At 40.5% G+C, this 16,423-nt stretch overlaps 1 protein-coding gene across 5 annotated transcripts in view; it reads left to right on the plus strand.

The window, feature by feature from the left end:
- Positions 1-16,423, plus strand: part of cadm4 (cell adhesion molecule 4) — a 159,546-nt gene that overhangs the window by 115,128 nt on the left and 27,995 nt on the right. The window contains exons 1-2 of one of the 5 annotated variants that reach the window (XM_041988231.1): positions 2,714-2,820; positions 11,875-12,021. Coding sequence is in view for 4 of the 5 variants with exons in the window: in XM_041988228.1 (XP_041844162.1) it covers positions 4,605-4,761; positions 11,875-12,021 (304 nt within the window). In the remaining variant the exon portion in view is untranslated. Of the gene's footprint in view, positions 1-2,713; positions 2,821-2,850; positions 4,762-11,874; positions 12,022-16,423 lie in introns of those variants that run through there. The other 4 variants (XM_041988228.1, XM_041988227.1, XM_041988230.1 and 1 more) reach the window with 4 other exon arrangements.

Genomic DNA, 16,423 nt, shown 5'->3' on the forward strand with positions numbered 1-16,423 from the left:
AGCAGAGGGTCCAGGACTGAGTTGACCAATCTGATGCAAATCATTACATAAATGTAGACTTTTAAAAAAATCCTTAAATTTGTAATTAGTGACATTCCTATTGTTCGGTATAAAAATGCAATTTTAGATTTATTTTGTGTACTCTGTCTGAACTAATGAGAGTCCCAGAGATGTGGACAGGGCCTGGCTGTCTTTAGCACAACAAGGTGAATAAACACTTTTTAAAGTGCTGGTACCTAAACCTAAACCAACCAAGTAATGTCTCTCAGCCCTCTTAATGTTGCTTTTTTTGCTTCTTTGTAATCAGCTGTCCTTCTGGCAACAGGTAATTTGGTGGCTGGTGGATTGGTGGATCAATTCCAAGTAAATCCTCAGAAATTCTTCTGGCTTTAAAAAAAGATTTAAAAGCCACATTTACTGCCCTGGGAATAAGAATTCATCAGAACATCTATATATGCCTGCTTTTACATGGCTACATGAATGTACCCCTGCTGATGTTTAAATGTTCACTCATGCTGAAACAGCCTTGGGGAGATGTTTATTTGATTTATCATTACCTTTCAGGAACACATGCCCTCCTTCACACTTTGCCAGCTAATAACCCCCTAAGATTCTCGCCTACACAGACACACATGAACGCCCCACCCACTGCCACATCACAAACACATACACACACATTCTCCCAACACACTTGCCCGCAACAACCTCAAGGGACACATAAGAAATAAATTCGACACTTCCCCTAACCCAAGAAGCGCCTTAAGGACAAAGAGAAATTTAATCTTGGATAAGCCTCCCGATAGAATCTCTGCATTAGCCCTCTGCTGCTAGTTCACAGCTATCCCATCAACCCTTACCTCCCACACCTTGGCCCAATTCCCTCATATCTCGTCTCTGCTATACTGCTAGTTTCTTTTTCTTTTATTTCTTTCCTTACTCTTTCCAACTGTCTCGCCACTTCTTGTTACTTTCACATACGCTCCTTTTGATTAGTTTAATTCTTTTCTTCTCTCCTGTATCCTTTAACAGTCCTTTGTCCATCTAATGCCTTCACAACCTGTTTCCATTCTTCCAGTCAGCCTTCATCTCTCCATCTACTCCCAGCTGTGATACACATTGCATGTATCTATATTTCTGTTTCTCTCTCTTGTTGGAGCGCTTTAATACCATTGGTATTAAATGCTGGCACGACCTCCTCGGCATACTTAAGCAAGCAGGGATCCTTGTAAGGCTGTTTGAGTGCTTAATATTTTCAGCACGCTGCTGACTTAAGCCCCTTAAGTGCTTTGGCAACACTTATTCCACGGTGGCACCAATGAAGCCCATTAAAAATTTGATTTGGATGAGAAAGAGAGGGAGAGAGTAAAAAGCGGAAGGGGGATAGGGGACACAATTTGCCATTACTTCCTTTCCTTCCGCGCACATTGCGACAAAAACAAATACACCCATCAGGGGGGTTGTTCACACAGGGACTTCACAGATATACAAATACACACACACTTTCCAGTCGTTCAGTGGTTTGCAATGTGTTCTTCTTTCTGTCTGTAATTATGTCTTTTGTTTCTCAATAAAGCACTTTGTAATGACACTATTTTGTTAAAAGCACTTGATAAATGAATTTGATTTTATTTGACTTAATGATTGGGAAGTGAATATTTTAGATTCATAAAGATGTTTGTAAATACATCTTGTGGCAAATTAGAACAGATAGTTTATGATCAGCTGATTAAGAACAAGCAGAGGTGATGTTATAAAAGCAAAACTGTGTTGCCTTCCACATTTTACAGGATAATGAAAGTCACAGGCGTAGAGCTTGGTGTAGTTAGCTTCCTCTATTGGCTTTGAGTTGCCAGTATTACCAGTTTTATTGCCAATAGCAGTAATGATAGGACATATGGAAATGAACTTGAACAAAGGAATTGCATTAGGCACGATGTGTTGATGCAAAATATGCTGACAGGTCTGACTAGCTGTTAGAGATGATTTCTGTTTCATCGCTATAAAAATATGGAGCAGATATCTTTTAATGGGCCAGGTTCGCATCAGCATAACTCATAACAAAGTCACAGTCATGTTCATTTCTGCTTTATGTAAAATCACTTTGAAGTACAAAACACGCAGACATGTACAGAGCTGTGTGCACCCCCATGGCCATAAAACTGTTCATTTAACATAAAGAGGCACTATGATGCCTCTTTGTGTGTCTGCATGGACAAATTAATGGGTAGTCGATAGTGAAAGGAGCAAACATTTAGCCAAATGTACACTCTGCCTCAGTCAACACTGAACAGTTAAGCACATTCACACGCACACACACACTGCCACTGTTTGTCGACCTGAAAGACAACTATTGTCACTGAATCCATCCACAGAAACACATCTCTAACCTTCACAAAATAGGATGCAAAATATGCAGACACTGATTCCACACTGAAACACACACACACACACTTTTTAAGCAATGGGAGGGAGATTGGTGGCTTATATAAACAAGTGGAGGACAGAAAAGGAACAGATGGATGTGATCGGCAGCGTTCACGCATTGGGATTATAGGAGTTGTTTTAGATCAACAGGAATAAAGTGAAACAAAACAAGGATAAACCTGTGGGAACTAACAAGCTGCTACGGCCTGGAGGATTGAAAGAAGAGGACAAAGAGAGGGGGCCAGGACGGATGAGCGAAACACAAATTGAGGAGGTCAATTTAAACCAGTGAATGCATTTTGCCTCAGACTGTCTACTGCCAGGCCTCACACCAGCCAGACCTGGTGTAAACCAACACAGAGTAATTTTCTCAACTTCAGCCAGTTAACCGATGAAGTAAGCACCGTGGAAACAACTCGAGATGATCCGCTTTCGGCTTTGCCAGAAGTGTCAGGCCCATCGCCTTTAGAGCTCATTGTGTTAGCTGTGGCAGACACCGAGAGAGCAGGCTGTGTGTAGTAATGTAAGAACGACGTCTGCACTTTATTCCATCAGATAGTGCCCAGTCAGGTGTGTGGCGCAGCTTGTCACGCTTTGCTTCTACACTCCAAACACACTAACACCTGCACATACACACTCCAGCAGGCCATCAACACGTCGGGTCCTGACAATCAACGGAACTTTGTCTGGACCTTGAACACAGTCGGCTTCAGATCAGTGTGTGTGAGTGTGTGTATAATCTGGAGTGCACAAAGGTGCTGACTGCACCCAGTGGAGCATGTTGGACAGGAAGAGTTGGGCAGGTTGATGCTGCACAATTATACTGTGTGATAACCTGTGATTATTCTGAGGAGCCTAGAATTACCAAGTAAAAATCACTGTCCATTCACGCTACAGTGTGTACATGATGGAGTATTGACAAAGTTCTAGCACTCGACTGAATAATGGCATATACCTTTGAGGTAAAATGACAGAACAAAATATGTAATATCTGAAACTATAGTGTCTGACTGCAGTTTGCTCAACCCATTACAAGTTGTCTATTTTACACAAGGCAATCATTTTCCCTCACTGTCATTATAGAGACGCAATCAAACTTGATGGATTTTAGTTGACCTCAGCTATCTCCACATGAGTTGCAGAAAGATAGTCTGTCTTTTCAGAGGTCTAGTCAGTTTGCTCATATTTTCAAGTATATAGATATTTTCAACTTCTTCCATTTGATTTGTTGGATGAAACGTGTTCAACTGTTTGAGGATAAAGATTGTTGCTCCAGAAACATTTGTCCTTGAAGGCATAGCAGTGAACATAGGTCTATTCTGAAAGTAAGTATACAATTAAAACCTTTTCAGATAGATTGAACTTGTTTTGGAAGATTTTATTGTGGTTGTTTCTAACTGAAATACAGAATCAATAATGCTTTTCATTCCTGGAATCAGTGTGGTTTGACCTGTAAGAGACAAGCAGCCTGTTTGCTGTTGTGACTAAGTGTGTAGTTGACTGTTTGGACTCCTGCCTACAACTGGCTTAGCTCTAAGTGTACAGTTGGTGAAGGGATAATTAAATTGTCTCTCTTTCAGTTAACTGCATAACTGCCATTGTTGGTAAAGACAGCAGTATTGCAGGTCTGGACATGATAAGTTTGGTTTGTGGAGGCACGGAGCAGTGTGGTTAAAAAAATCTTACTTATCCCACTTTGTTTTGATTAAATGGGACTGAGCTGCTGCGTAGCTTTGTAGCATCAGAGCTCCACATTATATGGATTTACCACAATACGTATTGGCACTTCTTTCAAGGTGGCACAGGCTGCTGCTGCCAGCAGAGGAACTGCTACTCTAAGCTCATCTCTGTGTGCCTTGTGATATTGTGTCTAAATTACTTGCTCTGTTATCATTTAGAGCTCTGACCACACTTGTGTGTATTGCATGCAAGCTCTGCTACAAGTCAGTCTTATGTGACTTTGCAGTAAAAACAGTTTCAGTGATAGAGTGCACCACATAAGAGTTCTTTCTTTAAGTGTTGCCCTTAAACAACAACTTCTCTCTGACTGCGCTTGAGTTAAGCTGAGCAGTCTGCACGTGTCTGCAGCATTGCAGTTGAGAACAAACCGGAGTGCGAGTGTGTGTGGACTAGTTTGTCTGTGGCAGAGGATCCAGGGTCACAGAAGAGCCATTGATCAAATGTGCACAGGCGCACACACACTCAAGCTCACAGATACGCGCACAACTTTTCAATACACAATGAGGCCTGTCCAAAGCTCTGTCCTCTGCCGCCTCCTGCCTGCTCCCTTCTCTTTGGTCCTGCGCAGCCTGGTTCTAGTCCTGCTCTGCATCACTCGTAAGTCGTGCACGCATGCAGTCACAAACATGTGCATACACACACGCAGATTAGATGAGATGTATAGTATTGATTCTAGCAGGGAAAGTCAGGTGCCATTACAAATCAAATAAGCCAGGGGAACAAACACACAGTGTTCACTTATTTCAAATTATTGTCATGATTTAGAGTAAGTACAAGCTCTTTGTTCTTTTAAATTAAACCCCCTGCAGATATACATCTAAATGCTGTAAATGTAATGTTTCTTTTATACAAACACAAGAGCAAATTTATGAATATGATTGTAATTGGTGTGAAGTGGTACAGAATGAGATTGTGTGCAGTGACCAAAGGGGGGGATAGCTTATGATGATATTTGTCATAAAAAATGTTTAAATTAACTCAGGATTGCTAATTAAGATTAGGAAAAGAGATGGAGACAGTAGTGTTTTGTATTCAGGATGTTGAAAGGAGACCAGTCGGAGAAAAAGCTGGGATGATCAGATGGACTGTAGGGCTCAAAGGGAAATGTCAACAAGAACAGACCAATGAAGAAAGAATCGCTGAGATTTTCTCAGCTATTCTCAGAAGAATGTAATAAAAAGAAAAGTTGGACTCTTGAGTAGGAGAGATTTGGCGAATCAAATGGCAAGGTTGTTAAATAGAGAGAGAATGAGGTGGAAAAGTGAAGTTCAAGAGACCAGTATATATTAAGAGAGAGAGACAGACTGACAGAAGGAAGGAAGGTTTGGCCTGTAGCGCTGTGTGTGTGAGGGAGAGAGCAGCTGAGGCAGAAAAAAGAGAGAAAAGTGAGACAGAGATGGAGAACAGTGCATTCTGTGTTTGAAAAAAAAAAAGACAGAGATGGAGGGGATTGGTACAAAGATAAAACAAGAGACAAGGCCTCAGAGGGAGTTGTATAGGCTGAGATATGAAACCAAGAGTCATAAGATTGATTGAACACAAAGCAGAGAAAAGCAGAAAGAAGTAGAGTGTTATTACTATTAATACCTCCTGCTTTTATTTAATCCAGTAAGATATTTTTCCTTCTTATTTTTTTTCATTTTCCTGCTGCTTCTTGGTAAACAAGCATAGCACTGCTGAGCACTGTCTTTTCCTCTGTGCCAAAACCTCATTTCACTGCTGTTTTGTGTCGATGTTGAGGGGGATGCCGGATGGGGGTGACGATGGGGGAGTGAAAGAGAAAGAATGAGTTGTTGCTTGGCAGTCAGCTTGGTTATGTAATTCATGCCAGTAGGGCAGTTTTGTTTGGCCTTGAATATTCACACTTATATTCTCTCTCATACACTCTTGAAATTGTTTCATACAGGCTCACACACATTCACACACTCTTGGTTTTAAATGCATGCACACATCCATGCATTTTCTGTGTCACGCACAAGCCCATCATCATTAAACACATCATGTGCAGAGCGAAAGGGAGGGCCGCCATGTGGTGGATTTTGAAAGGATGTTAAGACCGGTGCTTTTGGCTGTGGTGAATCTCCAGTGTGGTTGCTGTTGTGTAATAGCCCTGTAAATTTCCTTTAAGCCGCTGTTGGGGTGTGTGTGGTGGCCATTGTTGCAGGGTTGTTGGGGCTGTGACAGACCCGCACAATAAAGAGCTGCACAGTAGACTGAGCTAACCAGCTTTGGCTGTGAGAAAATTGGGGGAAAGAGATGAGAAAGAAAAGAGAGAGGAAGAGATGAGAGTAAGAGCGAGTAATGGGATGGGTGGAAAGAAGAGAAGAGAGCGCTCAGCCTGAGACAATGCAGCAGGGATGGAAGAAGAAAGGATGAAGCAAGAGAGGGACAAGGTGATTGAAATACGCTTAAGGGCTTGAGAGACATAAAGATGAGAAGGTCAAAATGAGAGATGTGTGGAAAAGAGGGGTAGGGGTGCAAGACATAAAAGATACATGTGATGAAAAAAGAAGACAACAGATGTCAATGGAAAGCAGAGGGCTGCGTGACTAGGAAGCAAAATTTAAATCTAAAATTGGGGTGTGAAGATATATAAATAAAGACAAACCTTTCCACTGAGAGCTCAAAAGTAGCAAAGGGACAGTTTTATGCAGATTTTACTGATTAGCTGTGAGCCAGAAGGTTATGGAGAAAATGTTTGAAGGTTTTGCCTCCAAAGGAAGGATAGAAAGTAAGGAGAAGTTTGAGCTATATGACAGGCAATTAAACGAAGCCAAAGTAGAGGAAGATGAAAGAAGGTGAAAAAAATGCAGAATTCAGTTTCTTACTCCAATCATTTGTTTTGTCTACTTGTCCTATTCACTCTCTTGCTCCCCCATCATTCCCTTGCTTCCTCTCTTCTGCTCTCCCAGCACACTATAAAAACAGCATGATTATGCTGCAGACTTGAGCTGCAGAACAAATCACTTTAGCGAAGGAGAGTGTGCGGATAAAACCAGCAGAAAGGCAGGAAAAGATTCCCACTGAGTCACAAAAAAAGAAAGAATATGAGAGATGGCGAGGGAGAATGAAAGCGTGTTGCAGTCTGAAAAGAAGCCATTGCACAAGCAGGAAAAACTACATCGAGAGAGGAAGAGGAGCAAGGGACAGGGTTGAAGAGACACCATAAAACAGGGGAGAGAGAAGAGTTGCAACAATTCTCCTGAGGCCTGGGAGAAAAAGAGGAAAAAGAAGACCTCTAGGATGGCTCTAATGAGGAAGATGCATGATGAACGATGTAATAAAAGATAAGGGAGATGAGGAGGAACTAGATGGGAAGAAAAGAGAAGGGACAATGGAGGTGGGAGAAATCAAGGATTAGATCAGGCAGAAGGTAGGGAGGAGATGGATGGAGAGACCATGGGTTTAAATAAATAGAGAAAGAGGCAGATGTGAGAGTGAGATTAGACACAAAGGCAGTGGGAGAGGAGAATGTTGAGACTTGAGAGGTAGGGATATACACACACACAAAAAAATAAAAATAAAAAATAGAAAACTCATGAAAAGGGCTGAGAGTAGGGGAGGCAAATTAAAGGAGGACAGGAGAAAGTAACGGAATAAAAGTAAAGTGAGAGATGACAGCAAGATTTGTAAAGGATTATGCATTATTTATAGAGGGAGATATTTTTTCTTTGCATTTTTCTTTGATTGGCAGAGTTCTGGCTCCCTGAGAGAGATGGAGTGATAATTTTAGACTGAGAAGAGAAAGGGGGGAGAGGAGTTGGGAGAAACATGTAGGTCTACAGAGGGAGTTATGGAGGCGAAGAACCTCAAAGTCAGCTATTTCATGGAGTCAGTGCACTGCAAACTCTCTGATTAACCTAGAGCAAGTGTTCGTATACACACTCACAGACACACATAAACATAGCAAGCTTAATTTGCATAGATACTGTGGAAACAAGGCTCGCCTCACAGACCCCTGGGATTACTGAAACAAAAAAGTACGTCCAGATGGGAAGAGATGGAGAAGTTGCCAAGAGATGACCCCTCATGAGTTGGAACTATAAGTGAATGTTATTGTTTTAATTAAAGCAGCAACAACATAAAGGGTTAGACATTGTGGTCTCCAGCATTGATTCCCTTGTAAATCCATGGCCAGCATGCAAACTAAACACAAGCTCTTGGCCCACTTCCAATTGAAAGATAATGACAGATAATGAATAGGGTGACGGTGACTGCACTGATTCAAGGATACAAGAGGGCTTGTTTGGGCCAAATGGAGACAGTTTATCCCTTATGTAGCTTGTCTTTTTGTTCAGTCCTCACTTTTCTCCACTCTTGGACAGAGAGCATGAAGTGCACAGCAAGATGGTAATTCAGCCTTCTAACCCTGCACCAGTGAGGCAGTTTCTAGAATTTACCGTGAGTAGGGGTAAGCCAGCAATCCACCTGGCTGCCTCCCAAATCCCCCTCTTTTAACTCACTATTACTCTCTTCACCCCCCTCTCTTCTTCTGTCCCCTGCCTCCCTTGGCTTATAACTCAAACCCCTTGCGGGACCATTAGGATAGGCCCCCGAACAGCCTTGTCTTATGAATTTGCTTGCCTGTTATTTATTTATTTGTTTATGTATTTTGATATGATTACCTCTCTGAAATGTCTATTGATGTAATAAATAAAGACTCCTATTTTCTGGAGCTGTGAGGCTTCATAGATGATGAGAGGCACCAATTCACTGCTATGAAATACTGCCCCCGCTTGGTTGGAGAGAGAAGTAATTGTTTGTGTTCTCCCACTAGTTTTATTTTTCCGTTGATCATAGCCGTCAGTGCACTACCATGATATCGATTGCTTGAGGCTTTCTCTCTTAATATGAGTCTGCACTTGTGGAGTATTTTATTATGGGCAAAGATTTTAATGGGGTTGAGATTAATACCTCTGTCGCAGAGGTTGATTCCCCCCCCCCCCCCCCCCCCCCCCCCCCCCCCTCCTTCTTTCATTCTATCTGTGGATTATATGCTGGTGATCAGAGGCACAGGCTCATGGCCTTGATGTGAATGGCAGCCTATAAAACCTACAGTCAAACTTGAGTGCCTTACCCAGCTGCGTTATGTGCAGAAGTGGAGGAATATGCGTCATCTCTCGTATATTTTGTCCAGCCCCCACCAGCTGCATTATTATATTCAACCCATCATTTCCTAACTCCCTGCTATCATTTCCTGGTTAGAAACCTCATTCGCTCATGTCTCTCCATCCCTCTGTTCTCTTCACCCATGCTGATCACCCACCAGCAGTCAGCAGGTGTTCCTGGGTAGCATCTCTCAGCAGGCGGTGGCGGATGTCAGTCGTCCCAGCTGATGCAGCCGTTGGTGCTTTTTCATTTTTATTTTTTCTATGTTGCTTTTCTTTGAGCTTTACAGCTATGCCACAGCAGCTAATTTCCTTTAAAGGAATGACAGCTGTTAGGAGAGTAAAAATGGGCAGCTAAGTTGTTTTTATAGTTTCATCACAGACACCAACTTCAGACCAATTTCTGTTTTCTTTTTTTTTTGTTTTTTTTTTTTTGTTTTGTTTTTTACAAGTTGCTCTCCCACTAAAAGGCCTGTTGGTTCCAGTGGGTCACTGATTCCTCACAAACGCCACACTGGCTTTATCAGGATGCAAAGCAGCACTATTATACTTAGCACTGGTTAAAACAATAGAAGCACACCCTGGCCTGTTGCTATGGTGTTGAGTAATAACAGTCATTAGAAAAATAATTGGGATGGCAGTGGCAGACTTTCAAGGCCCTTGATATGAATCACAATATTGATGCAGAGAATAGGAGCATTAATGACTTCAATTAGTGGTAATTGTCAAGTTTTTTTTCTCAGTTCCACAGAGTATTAGAGTCTCCTTTGTCTTTATTCCCTCTTGGGTTCTTTCTGTCCTCAGTTCAATATCCACCATGTCTCCGTGTTTCCCCTGGTGTGATGAATACATGAGCTTTGAGTATTTAATTAAAATAGATTAAAATCAAGAAGAGAATTGGATGTGGATGAAGTTGGAAGGATCAGATTATGGCAAAGTAGCTTAATTGCAATATGTCAACCTTTGGAGTTACACACCCACCACGTATGCCAACCAATACACACACACACACATACACAAAGTTAGGACATGCTCAGATGGAGATATAGATATTTTGCATTTTGTCCCAAAGCAGTCAAGTCAGCAACTCCTTCCATGGCAGCCACCATCTGTTTGTCTCACAGCATATCCCTCCTTCTGAAGGTGTTTTACAGAGCTCAGAGACACTGTTAGACTCAGCAGCAAAATATATGTAGTCCTGTCGCCTTTATTGGCTCTTCACATTGCGTGCTTCATCATTGCGCTTCAGTATTGATGTTGTTCTTTCTCTAAACCCTCCCTGCGGCCAACACTTTGCCAGGAAGGGAGGGGATGCAAATGGGGGATGCAAATGGGTAAATACTATTCTGGAAAAGCCAGCAAGCTGATCCCTTCTTGAAGGCAATCACGTTCCACCACTGGCTGGAGCCATGTGTCTAATTACTCTCCAAATCATTTGAATTCAAACGGCGACCCTCTGTGTCCGTTGTGCACAACGGGAGGGGAAACTCAGCTGAGTCATGTCAACAGCCCGACCCACAAACATGGAGGGTGCAACAATCAGAGCATAATCAGCCTCCTCATTACTGACTCTTGAGCTTTCAGCAACATCAAAGAGGCCCCCTGCCATGCCTCAGCCCCCTTATCTAAAACTGTTGTGCTTAGGGACTGGGGCAAGTTTGTTTAACAGATTTATGTAAGAAAGTTTCTGGAACTGTAGCTGTCACTCTGTGTGAATGTGTGATTATGTCTCTGTCCTCATTTCCAGGTGAGTACTTATGTGGAGCATGTGTTCATAAATGTGACTGTGTGTAAGTGTATTCACTTGCAAGTGTTGAAGCTGATGCATTATCCTGCCTTTCTAATAAGAGCCATTACATTTGAATAATGGAGTGTAATCAATTGCTCTAGCTTGCACCGGGATGATGAACAGCATTATGAATGTGTGATGTGCATTCAAGGCCTCCACCTTGGATTCAGAACTCCACATCTTACAGACTCATGAAATAAAGCAGCATTTTAACTATTAATACACACCTAGTGTCAGAGCTGCAGTTCCATGATCTGTCCAGGTGTGACTGTCTCAGTCCATATTCATGTATATATGTGTGTGTCTAAATTGCAATAGAGTAGTAGCCTCTTAGAAATTTAATAAGGCATTATACATTCAAACATGTGTTGATGCGTTCTGTTAGACTAGCTAGAGGCAATATGGCTGTTAGAGTACGTGAGTGTTTCTGCACGGTAAGAGATGAATGGCAGTAATTATAATCATCCCTATTATAATTATATGAACGCATCGCTCATAAGGACCCTCTTTTACTTGTTGAATCCTTCAGTGTCATCTCTCTGGTTTTCAATCTTTTCTCTCTATACCTCTGTCTCCTCCTCTCTTTTCCTCCTCTTTTCCTTTGCTTTCTTTGTTCCATCCATATGATGAATAGAAAGTAAATGAGTATGTCTTAAGTACCTTATTTTAAAAGATTACATCTCAAGAGAGCTGGGAATTGATCTTATTGTGTTATGCATCTGTTTTCTTTTCGTTACCTCTTTTTTTCCTCTCCATCATCCAACCTCTGCATCACTGTATTAACATCCATGTCTTTCTCTCTCTCTCCCTCAGCCCGTTGTCAGGCGGTGCAGGCAGAGAATGTGACAGTCCTGGAGGGAGGCACGGCTCAGATTTCCTGTCGCCTGCAGAACTACGATGGCTCAATTGTGGTCATTCAGAATCCCCGCCGACAGACTCTGTTTTTCAACGGCACACGAGGTGTGTGTCTGCATGCAAGTTTGTCTCCACAGACAAACTTAATCTATCTGTGTTGATGTGGTTGCCCTCAGTGACATTTAAAGCAAGCCTTTTAGATGCATTAGTAATGCCTCACCAACATTCACATTATACATTATTCTTGTTACAAGGCAAAAGTGAAGAGCACTTTGCCTTTAAAGCGATTTCACATTAAAAAGTCAGATAACCACCAAGTTAATTTAGGAGATGGGTTTACTCTGTGCCCTAACAGTGTGACTGCTCTAACTGGTTTAAAAGCATAGTTCGAAGCTCTCTGTGTAATCCACTGTTAACCTCCCCGATGAGATCAGAGCTTATTACAGTCTTCATTAGAGCATAACCTTGGTAGTTTTTTATTTCTCTCTCTCTCTTTTTAAAGGAAGGTCTATGGCAAATTATCATTGTAACCAATATTATAATGAAGATTTTGTTCATGGCTGTGGGGTAGGCAAATACTACATGTAGTTTTTTTTTTTTTTTTTTGCTAATTAAAGTCAAGGGCAAGTTGCTACCTTTATCAGACTCACTGTAAGTGCTGCTGGGAAACCTTTGAGCAGAAGAATAGTGATCAAGGACATTAGGCAATGCCTTTGAAATGAATGTGTAACTGCTTGACTGAAGCAAATAAAGCATTGTTTGTTTGTGTAGTAACAGATATTTATGAACTTCATCATCATTAGTGCAATAAGATACTAATTTGGGCTGAAGGATACGGTAACAACCTCTGTTTATAAATTGTTTGGAGTTCTAGGGAAGATGGTGTATTTGTTCAGATGGTGTATTTGGCTTAATGAATATGTTAGGTGGGGTTAAAAACAGTTTTATGGCATGTATTTGACTGAGTGGGGTCATGCAAGTCATACACAGACCACATTGCTAAGGAAAAGACAACATGGACACTGCTTGATTAGAAATAACGTTGTGTACATATCTAACATACTGTATATACTTTGGGTTCAGTAAGTTTGATTTAAGGGATTGTTCATTTTTTTTTTTCTTTTTTTTGACCAGCTGTCTTGCATGCAGCCATTTTCGACTAATCAGAACTACACCCTTTGAAAGAAGGACAAGAATACAAAAAAACTCAATATGCTCCAGCAATTTACACAAGAATTATAATGATGATATATAATTATATATGAGAATAATTATTACTCCATCTCACACCGGTCAACATAGCAAAAGAACACTATTAAAGTTTTCATAAAGCTAAAAGATTTTACAGTTACTCTGCTATAAATATGACTTCAGTTTTGACTTGTCAGCATGTCTATACTACTTTCTATACCTTATTATCATTAGGGTTTTACTTGGACAAAGATGCTTAAAAAGAAAGAAAGACAGAGATGATGGGGTTGCTCTCACCTGTAAGTGTAACAACAAAGTACGTGGTTACAAACATAATTAAGTCTGCATGCTACAAAATTTATGGTTCCACAGTTATGATTACAGCTTACTCATTCTTATGTAATTTTGCCCTGCAATTGCCGGATGTCTCGTCAACTCTCCCCAAGAGAAAACAACAACCTCAAGCTACATTACCCTCTCACAGTTTACAACCACAGATATTGAAACTATTTTGAATTGAACCGTCGGTCTTCTGATGAGACTGTGACAATGAGACTTTCTTTTTCTCACATTAATGCATGTCAAATTGTAATGGACTCATAAATGAAATTGTGACTGTAAATAAGCTTATGATAGGCGCAAATATTTACCTAGAAATACATAGTTGGAAAGCATAAAATCCAGTTAACCGCCAAATCATCTGGATATTGTAAATAAACTGTGACATTTTATTATTTCATGTCATTGCTTGCCTCTTAGCATATGCAAACTCCTTAGGACTTTTTTTTCATTTTTTTTTAACTGTACAGAAATACAATTCCTTTTTATACTTTAAAGGTCAAAGAATTTACTTTCCCATCTGTCTCCTTTCAAAAGGTTTGATTGTTTGCAGGAGCTTTATTTGGCCATTTTAATTGGGTGATTATTTTCTAAGCTTAAATTAAGGAAGAGACCTTTGTCCTTAATTTCACTCAAACTGCTGTCACTGAATGTTGCTGAACTCCAAAGTATCACACGCATTATTATTTTAGTTTGAATTGGCTACAGTTTCTCAAGCAATAATAATAAGTTTCAGTCAAGCATCTTTGAATTCAGTTTAATTGACCTTACTGAACAGTGCACCAGCCACCCAAGTAGTCTTAGGTAAATATTCTTAAATACATTCTAAAGAAAGGACGTGTGAATTGCTGATTGTCTGTAGCTGACTTTTTTGTTCAAGCTTAACATTTTGAAAACAAGCTACAAGGAGAAATCTTTAAATGCTTTCACACCAATAAAAATAAAATGTGCTCAAAGAATCTAAGAATGTAAGTAAAATCATTTTCTTTTATGAACAGGATATAAACAAAACTGGGGAGATGGTGGTGATGGCGGTGGTTTGGGGGGGGGGGCACTCTCCAAGGCCAATTTTAATTAAAGTAATCTGGATGTGTCGCCTTTGGCTTGTGCTCAACCTCTCCAGCAAGATTTATGATATTTGACCCTGTAGTTTTTGCTTCACCTTGCAGACAAATAGATAAACAAAAAGGGCTGAAAATATACCTTCACCACAGATTGAAACTCTTTCATATGTCATTACTACATTTTAGTAATATATATTTTTTAAGACAATGCCAGCATTGCAATAAAATACAAAATACAATAGCTGAGATTGTTCCACACATATAATTTCACTGCACTCTAGTGCTTTTGTTCTGCACACTTTTCTTCCCTCACATGTCAGTCACCTCTATCAAGAAGGAGATCCGACTGGGAATTTGAGGTTACTGCTTTGGGCCGGGAATCTTACTTTCAACTCTCCACCTAATTCTATCAGATCAGCCTTTGTAACTTCCAATAAGTATTTAAACAGTGCTGCCTTGTCTGCTCTCCCATGAGGCATTGACTTGCACCCTTCCGAAAGCACAGAAGAAGCTAATCAGAACACAGAGCAAGAGGGGATATGAAACTAAGAATAAAAGAGAAGCAGAGGGTTTAAGAGAGACACAGCAACAGAGAGAATAAGGAAAGGAATGATCAAGCAGTAGAGAAAGACAGCATTAGGAAATTGTGATATTAGTGAAATTAGTGATATTACAGTGTAAAGTATAGATGGCTACCATTAACTAATTTGGCTCCTGAAAGCACCAAAAGGCCAAATTGGAGACGGTTGCTTGGAGTGTAAATTACATCTCACTCAGCCTCTCCCCAACCTCGTGTTTGTTCCATCACTTGTCCATTGCCCATCTGCCACCCAGACTACAAAATCAGAACTTTCACTGCTGACCCATTTCGCTCTAGTTGCTCAAATTGGGCTGTTGTAGCAAATGCAGTGAATAAGGTTGTATGTTCTGCAAGCAAGCAACCAGTCAGGCTTGTGTTTTATTAGACTGTGGGGGACAGTCAGCTATAACAAAGCAGTGGAACTAACCGAATGGATCCTTTCTCCTCAGTGGCCCATATCACTATTTCTCCTCGTATTGCCAGCTCTCATCAACATGCAAATGAGACAAGACAATAAAGGTGAACTTGGACTAGAACAGAAGTCTGACATTTAGTTGCCATTTTGTGCATAGAGGGGGGAAAGACCTACATATCAGTGGGGAATAGTTCTCTAACAATGGTCTCCCTGCTATGCAAAATGGAGGGAAATTTTGGGGTGAGGATGAGAGATTATGGTGGTGTACTTTTAGAAGGAATGGACTATCTCTATCCCTCCAGGCCACTCTCTATCTGCATTATACTACATTATATCAGTCAACAAAAACATTATCTATACCATATAGTGCCTCTGTCATGTTATGAATTGTGCTGGAAGGTGACTGGGTGTTGCAACAGGAAAGTGTCTGCTTTTTTTCTCTGCAAGCCAAATCTAACACAAAGGAAACCAGAGAGGGACAGTACAAAACTGAGCTTAATAGTGTGAGGAGGTTTCACGGCCAAGTCAATACAGGGTGTTCCACAGAGGTATTCATGTGAATCTATGGAAATAGAGCTACTGTTAGCTGCAGAATGTTATTCATATTACTTATTATTATCTGATTTTTTTTTTATTTTGCCATTGATTCAACCTGTTTGGAAAATAGTTGTGCACTCACATCTTCACAGTTTCCAAGACAACATTACCTATTTTTACTTCTTTAAGTATTTAATTCAGTGCACAGGTCTGAGATTCAAGATTGACTACAGTTGTTGCATTTATATATATATATATATATATATAAATGCAACAACTGTAGTCAATCTTGATATATATAATATATATATATACTGCCTGCGTTATTAGCAGACAAAAGAGCAACAAGTAAAACAACACTGATTAAAACCTAATATGATG

Source organism: Melanotaenia boesemani, chromosome 6 (assembly GCF_017639745.1).
Source record: "Melanotaenia boesemani isolate fMelBoe1 chromosome 6, fMelBoe1.pri, whole genome shotgun sequence".
Taxonomy (NCBI): Eukaryota; Metazoa; Chordata; class Actinopteri; order Atheriniformes; family Melanotaeniidae; genus Melanotaenia; species Melanotaenia boesemani.